Here is a 17,566-nt window from a genome sequence, read left to right as displayed (position 1 = left end):
TATATATAAAAACTATATATTCAATTTTATTTCAATAATATCATTATAATAGTATAAAAAAAGCACCTCAACTCGTTAATTACGCCACATTAAGTACAAAAAATTCAAAAAAAAGCATTACAATACAAATTGAGCACATAATTGACTTTATCCCTTAAACTTAAATTCCCCCAAAACATAATTAATCAAAAAAAATTAAAGTAGAGCTTTAGGAAAAATCCCCATCACAATAAAATCCTCAATAACAACCTTAATATTATCAAGGGAAGGTTTTGGAACATCACAATTAAACCCTAAACCTTTTAATTTCCCCCCATCTAAGTGTAAATGCTTATCAGATAATAATTCTGGGTTCATATAAGGCGTTAAAGGCGTATTTTGGGTCCCCTCGCGTTTGCAAACTTCAGCCCAAAGGGCTAAATGTTTATCATTGGCTTCATCAGCTACTGAATTTAAATCAACAACTGCTGATAATAAGGTACCATAATAATCGATTTTTATGTTAAATATTTCTGAAAGGATGTTAGCCAAAGTTCCTTGAGTTGATGAAGCTTCATCAACCACATTAAAGATTTCCCCCACAACTTTTTCTTCTTTGTTACAAACAAAAAGGATTGCTTTGCATAAATCTTTTACATGAATTGTGTTTAATGCTAAATTAGAATTCCATAATAATTTCATAACTTTTCCTAACTCTTTATAAAGAGCTGCAGCAACAATTCGAGTTGTTAAACCAGATTTATCTCCACAACCATACACTAAAGCAGGTCTTAAGATGGTAAATTTCAAATTGGGGATGTTCCCCAATTCTTTTTCAACCTCCAACTTCCATTTAGCAATTGACCCAAAAGGCTCATTATTACAATCTTCTTTGTGCCCAATTTTTTCATTTGAATACATTTGCCCTGAGGATATCTCAACATATCTCCTCACAAGGTGTTTTGCACTCTCCCTAGCACAATTTAGACTCAAATTGAGGATCCCCTCACAATACACAGGGTCAGTTTGGCCATATTTGGTCTCTCCAGCACAATTAATAACAAAATCCCAAGAAAAATCGTCCGTGGAGAAAGCATTTGAGCAAGATTCTAATCACACAAACCAATTAATACAAATTTTAACCAAATAAATTCATTAACTCACCCGGATTAATCAAATTAGCACTTTTAAACTCAACAATTTCGTTTTTGAAGCATTTTTGGTGATTTTTATTGAACCAAGCAAGTTGAGGGGGGCATTTATCCACGACTCGGATAAATCGGGCTAAATCCTCCTCAACGAGATACTCCACGAGATTCCTCCCGATGAATCCACATCCTAAAACACAAAAAATTAATTTTTTTTTTTACAAAGTGAGGTTATGTCCGATTTTGATTAATTTTTGGGATTAATTCGAAAACTTACCTCCTAAAATTAAAATATTTGGCTTCTCCATGTTGATTTAAACTCGGTTTTGAGATAAGAGTTGAGATTTTTCTCCTTTTGATAAGAATTATCGCACATCCCTCCTATGTGTCGAAACATAACCTAAACGAAGTGAAGTTTAACCGCAAAAAAGGAAATTAACGCGTTTGTTTGTTAATAATAAAAAATTTGGTTAATTTAATTAAAAAAATCGTTATTATTATAAAAAATAAACAAAAAACTAATAATTATAACTAAAATAATTTATTTTTTTTTTTAATTATTTTATAACCTTAAAATTAGGCAACCAATTTTACTCATTACAGATATCTGTCGTGAAATGTCAAAAATAATTTAAATTTATTTTAAGATTTAATTTGTAATCTTAGGCTTGTTTTTAATGTTTAATTTAAATAATACTAATAATTAGAATGATTGAAAAGTAAGACTTGAAACATTAAAAGCAAAAATTAAAGACACGAAAGAAGTGGAAAAAAATTAGTAGAACACGAAGGATAGGGAGAAGGTATAAAGAACACTCTAAATGTAAAAGAAAGACATCAAACTTACTCAAATTCTCCAGTGATAATAAAAAATTTATCCAACAACTTGAAAAAACAACCAATTTGTCAAATTTTTATATTTTCGTATATTTCTTGATATTTCTAAGTCTGAGAGGAAAAGTGTCATATTTTCTTATTTTTCTCAATATTGACGCATCTGAGAGCAAAAATACAAGAGAGCAATATTGGTAAATAAAATTTGCAACAACTTTTGTTCTAAAAGTTTTTTGATAACATGCTTCAATTCCCGAATGTTACCATTAATTAATAGTAAAACAAGAAAATTCGTCAATTTTTTAAATTTTCGTGTTTTTCTCAATATTGACGCATCTGAGAGCAAAAAGACAAGAGAGCAATATTGTTAAGAATAAAATTTGCTACAACTTTTGTTCTAAAAATTTTTTGATATCATGCTCCGGTTTCCAAATGTTACCATTAGCTAATAGTAAAACAAGAAAATTCGTCAATTTTTTAAATTTTCGTATTTTTCTCGATATTGACGCATCTGAGAGCAAAAATACAAGAGAGCAATATTGTTAAGAATAAGATAAGCAACAACTTTTGTTCTAAAAGTTTTTTGATAACATGCTTTAATTCCCGAATGTTACCACTAACTAATAGTAAAACAAGGAAATTCATCAAATTTTCAAATTTTTGAATTTTGCTCAATATTGCCGCATTTGAGAGCAAATACATCAAATTAATAACAAAATTTGCAACAACTTTTGTTCTAAAAGCTTTTTGTTCACATACTTCAATTCCCGAATATTACCATTAACTAGTAGTAAAACAAGAAAATTCATCAAATTTTTAAATTTTCGTATTTTTCTCAATATTGACGCATCTGAGAGCAAATATACAAGAGAGCAATATTGTTAAGAATAAGATAAGCAACAACTTTTGTTCTAAAAGTTTTTTGGTAACATGCTTCAATTCCCAAATATTACCATTAGCTAATAGTAAAACAAAATATTCATCAAATTTTTAAATTTTCGTATTTTTCTCAATATTGACGCATCTGAGAGCAAAAATACAAGAGAGCAATATTGTTAAGAACAGAATTTGCAACAACTTTTGCACTAAAAATTTTTTGATAACATGCTCCGATTTCCAAATATTACCATTAGCTAATAATAAAACAAAAAATTCACCAAATTTTTAAATTTTCGTATTTTTCTCAATATTGGCGCATCTGAGAGCAAAAATACAAGAGAGCAATATTGTTAAGAATAACATAAGCAACAACTTTTGTTCTAAAAGTTTTTTGGTAACATGCTTCAATTCCCAAATATTACCATTAGCTAATAGTAAAACAAAATATTCATCAAATTTTTAAATTTTCGTATTTTTCTCAACATTGACGCATCTGAGAGCAAAAATACAAGAGAGCAATATTGTTAAGAATAAAATTTGCTACAACTTTTGTTCTAAAAGTTTTTTTATGACATGCTTCCAATCAAAAATATTATCATTACCTACTTAAAACAATAAAATTCATCAAATTTTCGTATTTTTCTCAATATTGACGCATCTGAGAGCAAAAATACAAGGAGCAATATTGTTAAGAGTAAAATTTGCTACAACTTATGTTCTAAAAATTTTTTGATAACATGCTCCGATTTCCAAATGTTACCATTAGCTAATAGTAAAACAAGAAAATTCGTCAATTTTTTAAATTTTCATGTTTTTCTCAATATTGACGCATCTGAGAGCAAAAATACAAGAGAGCAATATTGTTAAGAATAAGATAAGCAACAACTTTTGTTCTAAAAGTTTTTTGATAACATGCTTTAATTCCCGAATGTTACCATTAACTAATAGTAAAACAAGGAAATTCATCAAATTTTCAAATTTTTGAATTTTTCTCAATATTGCCGCATTTGAGAGCAAATATATCAAATTAATAACAAAATTTGCAACAACTTTTGTTCTAAAAGCTTTTTGTTAACATACTTCAATTCCCGAATATTACCATTAACTAGTAGTAAAACAAGAAAATTCATCAAATTTTTTAATTTTCGTATTTTTCTCAATATTGACGCATCTGAGAGTAAATATACAAGAGAGCAATATTGTTAAGAATAAGATAAGCAACAACTTTTGTTCTAAAAGTTTTTTGGTAACATGCTTCAATTCCCAAATATTACCATTAGCTAATAGTAAAACAAAATATTCATCAAATTTTTAAATTTTCGTATTTTTCTCAATATTGACGCATCTGAGAGCAAAAATACAAGAGAGCAATATTGTTAAGAACAGAATTTGCAACAACCTTTGCACTAAAAATTTTTTGATAACATGCTCCGATTTCCAAATATTACCATTAGCTAATAATAAAACAAAAAATTCACCAAATTTTTAAATTTTCGTATTTTTCTCAATATTGGCGCATCTGAGAGCAAAAATACAAGAGAGCAATATTGTTAAGAATAACATAAGCAACAACTTTTGTTCTAAAAGTTTTTTGGTAACATGCTTCAATTCCCAAATATTACCATTAGCTAATAGTAAAACAAAATATTCATCAAATTTTTAAATTTTCGTATTTTTCTCAACATTGACGCATCTGAGAGCAAAAATACAAGAGAGCAATATTGTTAATAACAAAATTTGCAACAACTTTTGTTCTAAAAGTTTTTTGATAACATGCTTCAATTCCCAAATGTTACCATTAATTGATAGTAAAACAAAAAAATTTCGTATTTTTCTCAATATTCTACTCGGATTGCACCCCAGAATCGTGCTGTTATATAATAAGACTGTAGGTCAAAGACATTACTTTTACCATTCCATTAAAATATATAATAAGTTTAGGGAATACCTAACAGCACAGAACCTTACGTTGGTGAAATCTAGGTGGAAATACTTTTCAAAAAGATGGGTGAAATCACTTAAATCACTTTATGGCGTGATAGATGGAATTTTTTCAATTATGGTTTAGTTCTTTCAATGTTGAATTGAGTGTTGTATAATTTGTTATCTTTGTTCACAGTAAGAATAATGTTTATGTTTGAATTTTGATTATTTTTTTTTTCGAAAGCCGCGTGCAAACTGATTTTTCAGTTTTTGCTGTTACCCCATGCGCCAGCTGCTTGGTACTGATCATAATAGAAATTAGTTATATGGCGTGTTACGGGAGTTTTTGTTTTTGTTTAGCTTGTATACATAGTGTTTACTATTAATTTCTCTCTGTAAACTAGATACAAAGACAAAATATTATATTATATTTATATTATATATTGACGCTCCTGAGAGCAAATATACAAGAGAGCAATATTGTTAAGAACAAAATTTGCTACAACTTTTGTTATAAAAGTTTTTTGATAACATGCTCCGATTTCCAAATGTTACCATTAGCTGATAGTAAAACAAGAAAATTCATCAAATTTTTAAATTTTCGTATTTTTCCCAATATTGACTCATCTGAGTATCTAGGAAAATGAAATTTGGGAAATATGTTTAACTCATAATAGGGCACGTTTTGGCCCTATTTGTACTTTCAACCTACCCTTCTAAACTACTAAACGTAACCACCCCGTTCAATTTATGCCTAGATTTTTTTTATGAATATGATAAATACATTAGAAAAATTATACATAGATAGATGAATATATCCTAAAACTTTTTTATTAAAAGATTGTCAATAAATATTGAGTCTCAGACAGTTTGTCAATATTTATTGGCCATATTGACAATATTTTGTCAATGTAAATTTTTGGCTCAACTTTGATCGCTCATAGCTCGAAAACAAAAGCGTTGCGACCCTATGTTTATATATAAAACTTGTATTATTTTGGCAAGTACTACATCCTAGTAAAGTTTCCCGATTAAAAACTGAACCACCCTGTATGTTGATCGTGTGAAGGGCGCTTTAGCTAATAGTAAAACAAGGAAATTCATCGAATTTTCGTATTTTTCTCAATATTGACGCATCTGATAGCAAATATACAAGAGAGCAATATTGTTAAGAATAAGATTAGCTACAACTTTTATTCCAAAAGTTTTTTTGTAACATGCTCCGATTCCCCATTGCTACCCATTAACGAATTCTTAAAATTTTCATATTTTCGCATTTTCCTCAATATTGACGCATCTGAGAGCAAATATACAAAAGAGCAATATTGTTAAGAATAAAATTTGCGACAACTTTTGTTCTAAAAGTTTTTTTATAACATGCTCCGATTCAAAAATTTTACCATTACCTACTTAAAACAATAAAATTCATCAAATTTTCTAATTTTCGTATTTTTCTCGATATCTATTCATCTGAGAGCAAAAGTGCAAGAGAGCAATATTGTTAAGAATAAAATTTGCTACATCTTTTGTTCTAAAAGTTTTTTTGTAACATGCTCCGATTCAAAAATGTTACCATTACCTACTTAAAACAATCAAATTCATCAAATTTTCATATTTTTCTATTTTTCTCGATATCTATTCATCTGAGAGCAAAAGTGCAAGAGAGCAATATTGCTAAGAACAAAATTTGCTACAACTTTTGTTGTAAAAGTTTTTTTGTAATATGCTCCGATTTCGAATTGTTACCATTACCTACTTAAAAAAATAAAATTCATCAATTATTTAAATTTTCGTATTTTTCTCGATATTGACGCATCTGAGAGCAAATATACAAGAGAGCAATATTGTTAATAACAAAATTAATATATCCCAAATTGAAGCTGAAAGAGTCTAGTTTAAGATGTAATCAAAATAATATAGTGATTGATGACATAATTTTGGAGAAAAAAATTCTTGAAAAAAAAATGACAAATAATATCAAAACTTAAAAAAATCATACTTCAGCGTATTTTTCTCAATATTGACGCATCTGAGAGCAAATATACAAGAGAGCAATATTGTTAATAACAAAATTTGCTACAACTTTTGTTTTAAAAATTTTTTGATAACATACTTCAATTCCCGAATGTCACCATTAGCTAATAAAACAAGGAAATTTATAAAATTTTTAAATTTTTGTATTTTTCTTAATATTGATGCATCTGAGAGCAACAATACAAAAGAGCAATATTGTTAAGAATAAGATAAGCAACAACTTTTGTTCTAAAAGTTTTTTGATAACATGCTGCAATTCCCGAATATTACCATTAACTAGAAGTAAAACAAAAAATTCATCAAATTTTTAAATTATTGATTTTTTCTCAATATTGACGCATCTGAGAGCAAAAATACAAGAGAGCAATATTGTTAAGAATAAGATAAGCAACAACTTTTGTTCTAAAAGTTTTTTGATAACATGCTTCAATTCGCGAATGTTACCATTAGCTAATAGTAAAACAAGAAAATTCATAAATTTTCGTATTTTTCTCAATGTTGATGCATCTGAGAGCAAAAATACAAGAAAGCAATATTGTTAAGAATAAGATAAGCAACAACTTTTGTTCTAAAAAATTTTCGATAACATGCTCCCATTTCCAAATGCTACCATTAGCTAATAGTAAAACAAGAAAATACATCAATTTTTTAAATTTTCGTATTTTTGTCAATATTGATGCATCTGAGAGCAAAAATACAAGAGAGCAATATTGTTAATAACAGAATTTGCAACAACTTTTGTTCTAAAAATTTTTTGATAACATGCTTCAATTCCCGAATATTACCATTAATTAATAGTAAAACAAAAATTCATCAATTTTTTAAATTTTCGTATTTTTCTCAATATTGACGCATCTGAGAGCAAAAATACAAGAGAGCAATATTGTTAAGAATAAAATTTGCTACAACTTTTGTTCTAAAAGTTTTTTTATGACATGCTTCCATTCAAAAATATTATCATTACCGACTTAAAACAATAAAATTCATCAAATTTTCGTATTTTTCTCAATATTGACGCATCTGAGAGCAAAAATACAAGAGAGCAATATTGTTAAGAACAAAATTTGCAACAACTTTTGTACTAAAAATTTTTTGATAACATGCTCCGATTTCCAAATGTTACCATTAGCTAATAATAAAACAAAGAATTCATCAAATTTTTAAATTTTCGTATTTTTCTCAATATTGACGCATCTGAGAGTAAAAATACAAGAGAGCAATATTGTTAAGAATAAGATCAGCAACAACTTTTGTTCTAAAAATTTTTTGATAACATGCTTCAATACCAAAATATTACCATTAATTAATAGTAAAACAAAAAATTTATCAAATTTTTAAATTTTCGCATTTTTCTCAATATTGACGCATCTGAGAGCAAAAATACAAGAGAGCAATATTGTTAAGAACAAGATAAGCAACAACTTTCGTCTTAAAATTTTTTTCGTAACATGCTCAGATTATCAGGTTGCCTACAAATAAAATATTCTCCAATTCATAAATTTATTTAATAAAACCAAAGAGAGAAAAGTGATTTATTTAAAGAAAATTGCGCCTAAGAGGCTGCAATGGGCGTCTTAGACTTGGTCTGTATAGGTAGGAATAATTTAAACTCAGCCGGTAACTCATCTTCAGCATACAACCTGTCTGAAAAGTAAACTCTTCTAATTCTACAATTGGCGTGCACTTGCACGCGCAACGTCTCGATGTAATTAGTCCCATAGGCTCTCCTGGTGAAATCAGCCACATTAAATTGCACTTGATTCCATCCTTCGTCCAATCTCATTGGCATGGTGCAAATAAAAGGCTTCACTCTTGTAGTGGATTGATAATTACTCGCGCGAAATCTCCTCCTTACATTTTTATCATCCAAAATCTTAAAAGAAAATACGAATTAATATTAATTTAGATCAAAATTGAGGTTAAATCTCTTACCTGTACTTCAAATGTGAAATATTTTTTTAGATTTTTTACAATCATCACTAAATATGGTAATTTGATGCCAAGGGTTTTTCTTGGATCAGCTGGGCAAGTGATATAAGTGGTGCTAACATTGCACCCAATCACTTCAAGCACTAAAGATTGGATATCTTCGTCGGTGATCCGCTTGATGTGACCATTTTTGACCTTTTTGTCCCAAATTTGCAACGGCTTACTCCCTATGCTGTACAAAATCGAAAGGAAACCACTTTGAAAGGTATTCTTGAACATTTTCTCTCGTCGAGTGTTAACGGTTTTAAGTATACGACCAATTTAAAAGGGCGAAATCCATTTATAATCGAGTTTTGGCTCGAATTTTATTGACATTTGTTTGGATGAAATTCTAAGTTGAGGTTATGTTGTTTGTTTTGGCGCGGTATGTTGGTTGCCTATCTTTCCGGTTAAAAATTAATTAATAATAATTATAAAGAAATTAAATTTAATTGAAAAAAACGTTTTTAAACAAAAATCGCTTATAATAAATTAATATAAGATAATTAATAACCAAATTAAGATTAATTAAAATGAATTTTATGAAATTGTAGATTGAGTTATGTTGGTTGCCTAACTTTGCGGTTAAAAAATTAATTAATCATAACTAATTAAATAAACGCGATTGGGGAAAAAAACTAAATAAAATTGAGGAAAATGTTTTTGGACTAAAATCGTTCGTAATAAACCAATAACTAAATTAAGATTAATTAAAATCAATTTTATGAAATTATATTCTGAAGTTAAGTTGGTTGCCTAACTTTGCGGTTAAAAAATTAATTAATTATAAATAATTAATCATAACTAATTAAATAATTGGGCAATTGGGGAAAATGTTTTTAAACAAAAATCGTTCGTACTAAACCAATATAACATAATCCATAACCAAATTAACCAATTAATGAATATATTAATAATTTATTAAAAATATATTAAAATATTAAAAATCAAAAATTAAAAGTGATTGTGGAAAATTATTGTGTATATAAATTGTTTATAATGATCTAAAAAGACATAAATTTTCCTATTTTCTTTTTTATCTAAAGAGCAACAAATTCATAAAATTATCATATTTTCATATTCATATTTTTTATTCTCATATTTTAGTATCTATCTCGATATTGACGTATCTGAGAGCAAAAGTGCAAGAGAGCAATATTGTTAACAATAAAATTTCTAATAATTTTTCTCTTATAGCTCTTATAGCAAGCTCCGATTTTTAAGTGTTACCTTCAATGTCTTGAAAGAGCAACAAATTCATCAAATTTTCATATTTTCGTATCTATATCGATATTGACGCATCTAACAGCAAAAGTACAAGAGAGCAATATTGTTAACAATAAAATTTGCAACAATTTTTATTATAAAAGTTTTTTTATAGCAAGCTCCGACTCCCGAGTGTTACCTTTAACCTTTAGAGGACCGGGACCACCACTTAAGTAGTGGTCTATGTTATCAGTACTTTGTGTATGATAAATATATTATATGAAGTACATTTTGTATCGATTTTCTTCAGACAATATGTTACCTAAAATCCCGGCCAGCTAAAGGTTAATATCTTGAAAAATAAATTTCTTAAATTTTCATATTTTTGAATTTCTCTCAATATTGACGCATCCAAGAGCAAAAGTGCAAGAGAGCAATATTGTTAAGAATAACATAAGCAACAATTTTTGTTATAAAAGTTTTTTGATAACATGCTTCAATTCCCGAATGTTACCATTAGCTAATAGTAAAACAAGGAATATCATCAAATTTCTAAATTTTCGTATTTTTCTCAATATTGACGCATCTGAGAGCAAAAATACAAGAGAGCAATATTGTTAATAACAAAATTTGCTACAACTTTTATTATAAAAGTTGTTTGATAACATGCTGCGATTCCCAAATATTACCATTAGATAATAATAAACGAAGAAAATTCATCAAATTTTTAAATTTTCCTAATTTTCTTAATATTGACGCATCTAAGAGTAAAAATATAAGAGAGCAATATTGTTAAGAATAAGATTAGCTACAACTTTTGTTCTAAAAGTTTTTTGATAACATGCTCCGATTCCCAAATGTTACCATTAGCTAATAGTAAAATAAAGAAATTCATCAAATTTCAAAATTTTCGTATTTTTCTCAATATTGACGAATTGGAAAGCAAATATACAGAAGAGCAATATTGTTAAGAACAAAATTTGTTACAACTTTTGTTCTAAAAGTTTTTTGATAACATGCTCCGATTCCCAAATGTTACCATTAGCTAATAGTAAAACAAGAAAATTCATCAAATTTTTTAATTTTCGTATTTTTCTCAATATTGATGCATATAAAAGCAAAAGTGCAAGAGAGCAATATTGTTAAGAATAAAATTTGCTACAACTTTTGTTCTAAAAGTTTTTTGATAACATGCTCCGATTCCCAAATATTACCATTAGCTGATAGTAAAACACAAAATTCATAACATTTTTAAATTTTCATATTTTTTTCAATATTGACGCATCTGAGACCAAATATACAACAGAGCAATATTGTTAAGAATAAAATTTTCTATAACCATTGTTTCGAAAGTTTTTATGTAAAATGCTCTGTTTCACAAATAGTACCATCATGCAATAAATGCAATCAATTCATCCAATTTTCAAATTTTAATATTTTTCTCAATATTGACGCATCTGAGAGCAAAAATGAAAGAGAGCAATATTGTTAACCATAAAATTTGCAACAATTTTTATTATAAAAGTTTTCTTATAGCAAGCTCCGATTCCCAATTGTTACCTTTAATCACTTGAAAGAGTAACAAATTCATAATATTTTCATATTTTCGTATCTATCTCGATATTGACGCATCTAAGAGCAAAAATGCAAGAGAGCAATATTGTTAACAATAAAATTTGCAATAATTTTTGTTATAAAAGTTTTCTTATAGCAAGCTCCGATTCCCAATTGTTACCTTTAATCACTTGAAAGAGTAACAAATTCATAATATTTTCATATTTTCGTATCTATCTCGATATTGACGCATCTAAGAGCAAAAATGCAAGAGAGCAATATTGTTAACAATAAAATTTGCAATAATTTTTGTTACAAAAGTTTTCTTATAGCAAGCTCCGATTCTCAATTGTTACCTTTAATCACTTGAAAGAGTAACAAATTCATCAAATTTTCATATTTTTGTATTTTTCTCAATATTGACGCATCTGAGAGCAAAAATATCAGAGAGCAATATTGTTAATAATAAAATTTGCAACAACTTTTGTTCTAAAAGCTTTTTTGTATCATTCTCCAATTTTCGAGTGCTATAATTATCTACTAGTAAAACAACGAAAAACATCAAATTTTCGTATTTTCGTATCTATCTCGACATTGACGAATCTGAGAGCAAATATACAACAGAGCAATATTGTTAACAATGAGATTTGCAACAATTTTTGTTATAAATGTTTTTTTATAGTAAACTCCGATTCCCGAGTGCTACCTTTAATATCTTGAAAAATAAATTTCTTAAATTATCATATTTTCTTCAATATTGATGCATCTAAGAGCAAACGTGCAAGAGAGCAATATTATTAACAACAAAATTTGCAACAATTTTTGTTCTAAAAGTTTTTTTATAGCATGCTCCGATTCCAAGGTGTTACCTATAATAACTTGAAACAGCAACAAATTCACCAAATTTTGATATTTTCGTATCTATCTCGATATTGACGCATCTAAGAGCAAAAATACAAGAGAGCAATACTGTTAACAACTTCTAAAAGTTTTTTTATAGCAAGCTCCGATTCCCGAGTGTTACCTTTAATATCTTGAAATATAAATTTCTTAAATTTTCATATTTTTGTATTTTTCTCAATATTGACGCATCTAAGAGCAAAAGTGCAAGCGAGCAATATTGTTAACGATAAAATTTGCAACAATTTTTGTTCTAAAAGTTTTTGTGTATCATGTTCCGATTTTGGAGTGCTACCATTATTTACTAGTAAAACAACGAAAAACATCAAATTTTCATATTTTTGTATTTTTCTCAATATTTACGCATCTGAGAGCAAAAGTGCAAGAGAGCAATATTGTTAACAACAAAATTTGCAACAACTTTTGTTATAAAGGTATTTTTATATCATACTCCGATTCCCGACTGCTACCCATTAACTTGTAGTAAAACAACGAAAAACATCAAATTTTCATATTTTTGTAATTTTCTCAATATTGACGCATCTGAGAGCAAATATACAAGAGAGCAATATTGTTAATAACAAAATTTGCAACAACTTTTGTTGCAAAAATTTTTGATAACATGCTTTGATTTCCAAATGTTACCATTAGCTAATAGTAAAACAAGGAAATTCATAAAATTTTCATATTTTCGTATATATCTCGATATTGACGTATCTAGCAACAAAAGTGCAAGAGAGGAATTTTGTTAACAATAAAATTTGCAACAATTTTTGTTATAAAATTTTTTTATAGCAAGCTCCGATTCCCGAGTGCAACCGTTAATATCTTGAAAAATAAATTTCTTAAATTTTCATATTTTTGTATTTTTCTCAATATTGACGCACCTGAGAGCAAGACGAGAAGAGAGCAATATAGGTAAGAATAAAATTTGCTACAACTTTTGTTCTAAAAGTTTTTTTGTAACATGTTCCGATTCCCAAATGCTACCATTAATTACTAGTAAACAACGAATTTTTCAAATTTTCATATTTTTGTATTTTTCTCGATATTGACGCATCTAAGAGCAAAAGTGCAAGAAACCAATATTGTTAAGAATAAAATTTGCAACAATTTTTGTTATAAAAGTTTTCTTATAGCATGCTCCGATTTCCAAGTGTTACCTATAATATCTTGAAAGAGCAACAAATTCATCAAATTTTTATATTTTCGTATCTATCTCGATATTGACGCATCTAAGAGTAAAAGTGCAAGAGAGCAATATTGTTAACAATAAAATTTGCAACAATTTTTGTTATAAATGTTTACTTATAGCATTCTCCGATTCCTAAACGTTACCTTTAATATTTTGAAAAAGTAACAAATTCATCAAATTTTCGTATATATCTCGATATTGACGCATAAAAGAGCAAAACTGCAAGAGAGCAATATTATTAACAATAAAATTTGCAACAATTTTTGTTATAAAAGTTTTTTTATAACATGCTTCGATTCCCGAATGTTACCATTAGCTTATAGTAAAACAACAAAATTCATCAAATTTTCATATTTTCGTATCTATCTCGATATTGACGCATCTAAGAGCAAAAGTGCAACAGAGCAATATTGTTAACAAGAGAATTTGCAACAATTTTTGTTACAAAAGTTTTTTTATAGCAAGCTCTGATTCCTAAATGTTACCTATAGTATCTTGAAAGAGCAACAAATTCATCAAATCTTCATATTTTCGTATCTATCTCGATATTGACGCATCTAAGAGCAAAAGTGCAACAGAGCAATATTGTTAACAAGAGAATTTGCAACAATTTTTGTTATAAAAGTTTTTTTATAGCAAGCTCTGATTCCTAAATGTTACCTATAATATCTTGAAAAAGCAACAAATTCATCAAATTTTCATATTTTCGTATCTATCTCGATATTGACGCATCTAAGAGCAAAAGTGCAACAGAGCAATATTGTTAACAAGAGAATTTGCAACAATTTTTGTTATAAAAGTTTTTTTATAGCAAGCTCTGATTCCTAAATGTTACCTATAATATCTTGAAAGAGCAACAAATTCATCAAATTTTCATAGTTTCGTTTCTATCTCGATATTGACGCATCTAAGAGCAATAGTGCAACAGAGCAATATTGTTATCAATGAAACTAGCAACAATTTTTGTTCAAGCAACAAATTCATCAATCTTTTGTATATATCTCGATATTGACGCATCTAAGAGTAAAAGCGTAAAAGAGCAATATTGTTAACAATGAAATTAGCAACAATTTTTGTTATAAAAGTTTTCTTATAATATACTACGATTACCTTTAATATCTTGAAAGAGCAACAAATTCATCAAATTTTCGTATATATCTCGATATTGACGCATTTAAGAACAAAAGTGTAAGAGAGCGATATTGTTAAGAATAAAATTTGCAACAATTTCAAAAGTGAAAAATATATAAAAATTAATTTTAAAATATTGCGTATAGGCAACCCAACATACTTTTTATTTCTTAAGTATTTCAAGGTTATGGTTAATGAAACATCCACATTAGAGTTGTTGAATTAAATTAGTTATTAATTTTAAATTGTTATAAAAAATTTTTTTTTTAAATAAAAAAAGCGTCGATTTTTTTGTAATGGTATCCAGGCGTGAAAATTGTCAAGATGCCCCCTCCACGCACCTGGCACCACGTTGCCACTTTTCCGTACGCTCAACTCCACACTTTTTGTTCTTCTCCCTTTACGATTTTTTTTTTCAACCTCGATTTTTCCGCGTCCTTTATCCCGTTTCATTTTCGCAGTACGAAAATTCAACACAAATTAACAAAAAAACGGTTAAAAAAAATAAACATACAATAGATAAACGGTGCAAGAAAAGAAAAAAAAGAAGTGCGGCGTGAAGTTGCACGCGATTTGAAGCGTCTAGTGATCGGCAAACGGCGGCGTTATGTGTCAAAAAAGAGAGAATCCACAACTGGATATTCCTGAATGAGTACGACGAAGGGTGGGCGAAGAGAACCAACTTTATTGATTTTTTCGTCCCTCAACAAAAAAAAAACCACCTCAACAATAATAATACGAACAAAAATAAGGGCGAAAAAGTTTAGTGAGATAGTTTAGATCGGTGTGTTGTGACCACCTTTAAAATACAAAAAAATAATAATAATATAAATAAATAAATAAAGTACAATGTGGTGTACATGTGACCCTGGTTTATTCGGCTTCGTTTCTTTTTAAAAATGGAGGAGCGATTTATGAGGAACGATTTTTGCCCGAAACCCAAGAAAAAAATCTGACCACTTCGTTAATTTTATTAAAAATAAACAGGTAAAGTTTTTTTTAATACAACATAACCTCAATTTCAATTAAAAATCATTTGACGTTTTCTAAAAAAAAGCGATTAGGCAACCCAATATACGCATTTCGATTTAATTAATATTTTATTACAAATATTTAATAAACACATAAAAATCGTTTTATTTATGTTTATTTTTGTTAATAATAAATTAATTTTGATTTAAAGCGGTTTAATTTAAAAAAAGGGTCCGTAAAACAGACCAAAACAATAAAAAAAAAAGCGATTAGGCAACCGAGTATACTTATTTTGATTCAATTAATTTTTTGTTACAAATATTTAATAAATACATAAAAATCGTTTTATTTATGCTTATTTTTTTTAATAATAAATTAATTTTGATTTAAAACGGTTTAATTTTAAAAAACAGTCCATAACAATAAAAAAAAGCGATTAGGCTTTCGATTACGCTTATTTTTGTTAATAATAAATTAATTTTGATTTAAAACGATTTAATTTTAATTAAAGGTTCATAACAATAAAAAAAGAAGCGATTTGGCAACCCAATATACATATTTTATTTTAATTAATTTTTATTACAAATATTTAATAAATACATAAAAATGGTTTCATTTCCGATTTTAATTACACTTATTTTTGTTAATAATAAATTAATTTTGATTTAAAACGATTTAATTTTAATTAAAGGTTCATAACAATAAAAAAAAAAGCGATTGGGCAACCCAATATACATATTTTATTTTAATTAATTTTTATTACAAATATTTAATAAATACATAAAAATCGTTTCATTTCTGATTTTATTTACGCTTATTTTTGTTAATAATAAATTAATTTTGATTTAAAACGGTTTAATTTTAATAAACGGTCCATAACAATAAAAAAAAAGCGATTAGGCAACCTAATATACTTATTCCAATTTAATTAATTTTTTATTTCAAATATTTAATAAACACAAAAATCGTTTCATTTCCGATTTTGATATTTATTTTTGTTAATAATAAATTAATTTTGATTTAAAACGATTTAATTTATAAAAACGGTCCATAACAATAAAAAAAAAGCGATTAGGCAACTCAATATACTTATTTTAATTAATTTTTATTACAAATATTTAATAAATATATAAAAATCGTTTCATTTCCGATTTTATTTACGCTTATTTTTGTTAATAATAAATTAATTTTGAGTTAAAACGGTTTAATTTTAATTAAAGATTCATAACAATAAAAAAAAATCGATTAGGCAACCCAATATACTTAGTTTATTTTAATTATTTTTTATTACAAATATTTAAGAAATACATAAAAATCGTTTCATTTCCGATTTTATTTACGCTTATTTTAGTTAATAATAAATTAATTTTGATTTAAAACGATTTAATTTTAATTAAAGGTTCATAATTCATAGCAATAAAAAAAAGCGATTAGGCAACCCAATATACTTATTTTATTTTAATTATTTTTTATTACAAATATTTAATAAATACATAAAAATCGTTTCATTTCCGATTTTATTAATAATTTTGATGCTTATTTTTATTAATAATAAATTAATTTTGATTTAAAACGGTTTAATTTTAATAAACAATCCATAACAATTAAAAAAAAAAGCGATTAGGCAACCCAATATACTTATTCCTATTTAATTAATTTTTATTATAAATATTTAATAAACACAAAAATCGTTTCATTTCCGATTTTATTTCCGCTTATTTTTGTTAATAATAAATTAATTTTGATTTAAAACGGTTTAATTTTAATAAACGGACCATAACAACAACAAAAAAAGCGATTAGGCACCCAATTCTGATTTAATTATTTTTTTATTACAAATATT

The 17,566-nt window shown here is 27.0% G+C and overlaps 2 protein-coding genes across 2 annotated transcripts; both read right to left on the bottom strand.

Annotated features, from left to right (window-relative positions):
* LOC111422030 (uncharacterized) lies at positions 1 to 5,167 on the bottom strand. Its single transcript, XM_071199152.1, has 4 exons — positions 1,975 to 5,167; positions 1,405 to 1,527; positions 1,144 to 1,317; positions 1 to 1,088 (listed from the first exon to the last, which is right to left on the bottom strand). The coding sequence occupies exons 2-4, from the start codon at positions 1,433 to 1,435 to the stop codon at positions 196 to 198; spliced, it is 1,098 nt and encodes a 365-aa protein (XP_071055253.1). The 5' UTR covers positions 1,436 to 1,527; positions 1,975 to 5,167; the 3' UTR covers positions 1 to 195.
* A 3,113-nt stretch (positions 5,168 to 8,280) lies between these two features.
* On the bottom strand, positions 8,281 to 9,142 carry LOC111417315 (cilia- and flagella-associated protein 20). The gene is made up of 2 exons (XM_023049546.2): positions 8,730 to 9,142; positions 8,281 to 8,670 (listed from the first exon to the last, which is right to left on the bottom strand). The coding sequence occupies exons 1-2, from the start codon at positions 9,003 to 9,005 to the stop codon at positions 8,350 to 8,352; spliced, it is 597 nt and encodes a 198-aa protein (XP_022905314.1). The 5' UTR covers positions 9,006 to 9,142; the 3' UTR covers positions 8,281 to 8,349.
* Between the last annotated feature and the right edge of the window lie 8,424 nt (positions 9,143 to 17,566).

The sequence above is a fragment of the Onthophagus taurus genome, chromosome 10 (genome assembly GCF_036711975.1).
Source record: "Onthophagus taurus isolate NC chromosome 10, IU_Otau_3.0, whole genome shotgun sequence".
In the NCBI taxonomy this organism is placed as follows: domain Eukaryota; kingdom Metazoa; phylum Arthropoda; class Insecta; order Coleoptera; family Scarabaeidae; genus Onthophagus; species Onthophagus taurus.
The sequence above is the reverse complement of the archived record's forward strand: the minus strand, read 5'-3'. Positions and strand labels throughout refer to the sequence as shown.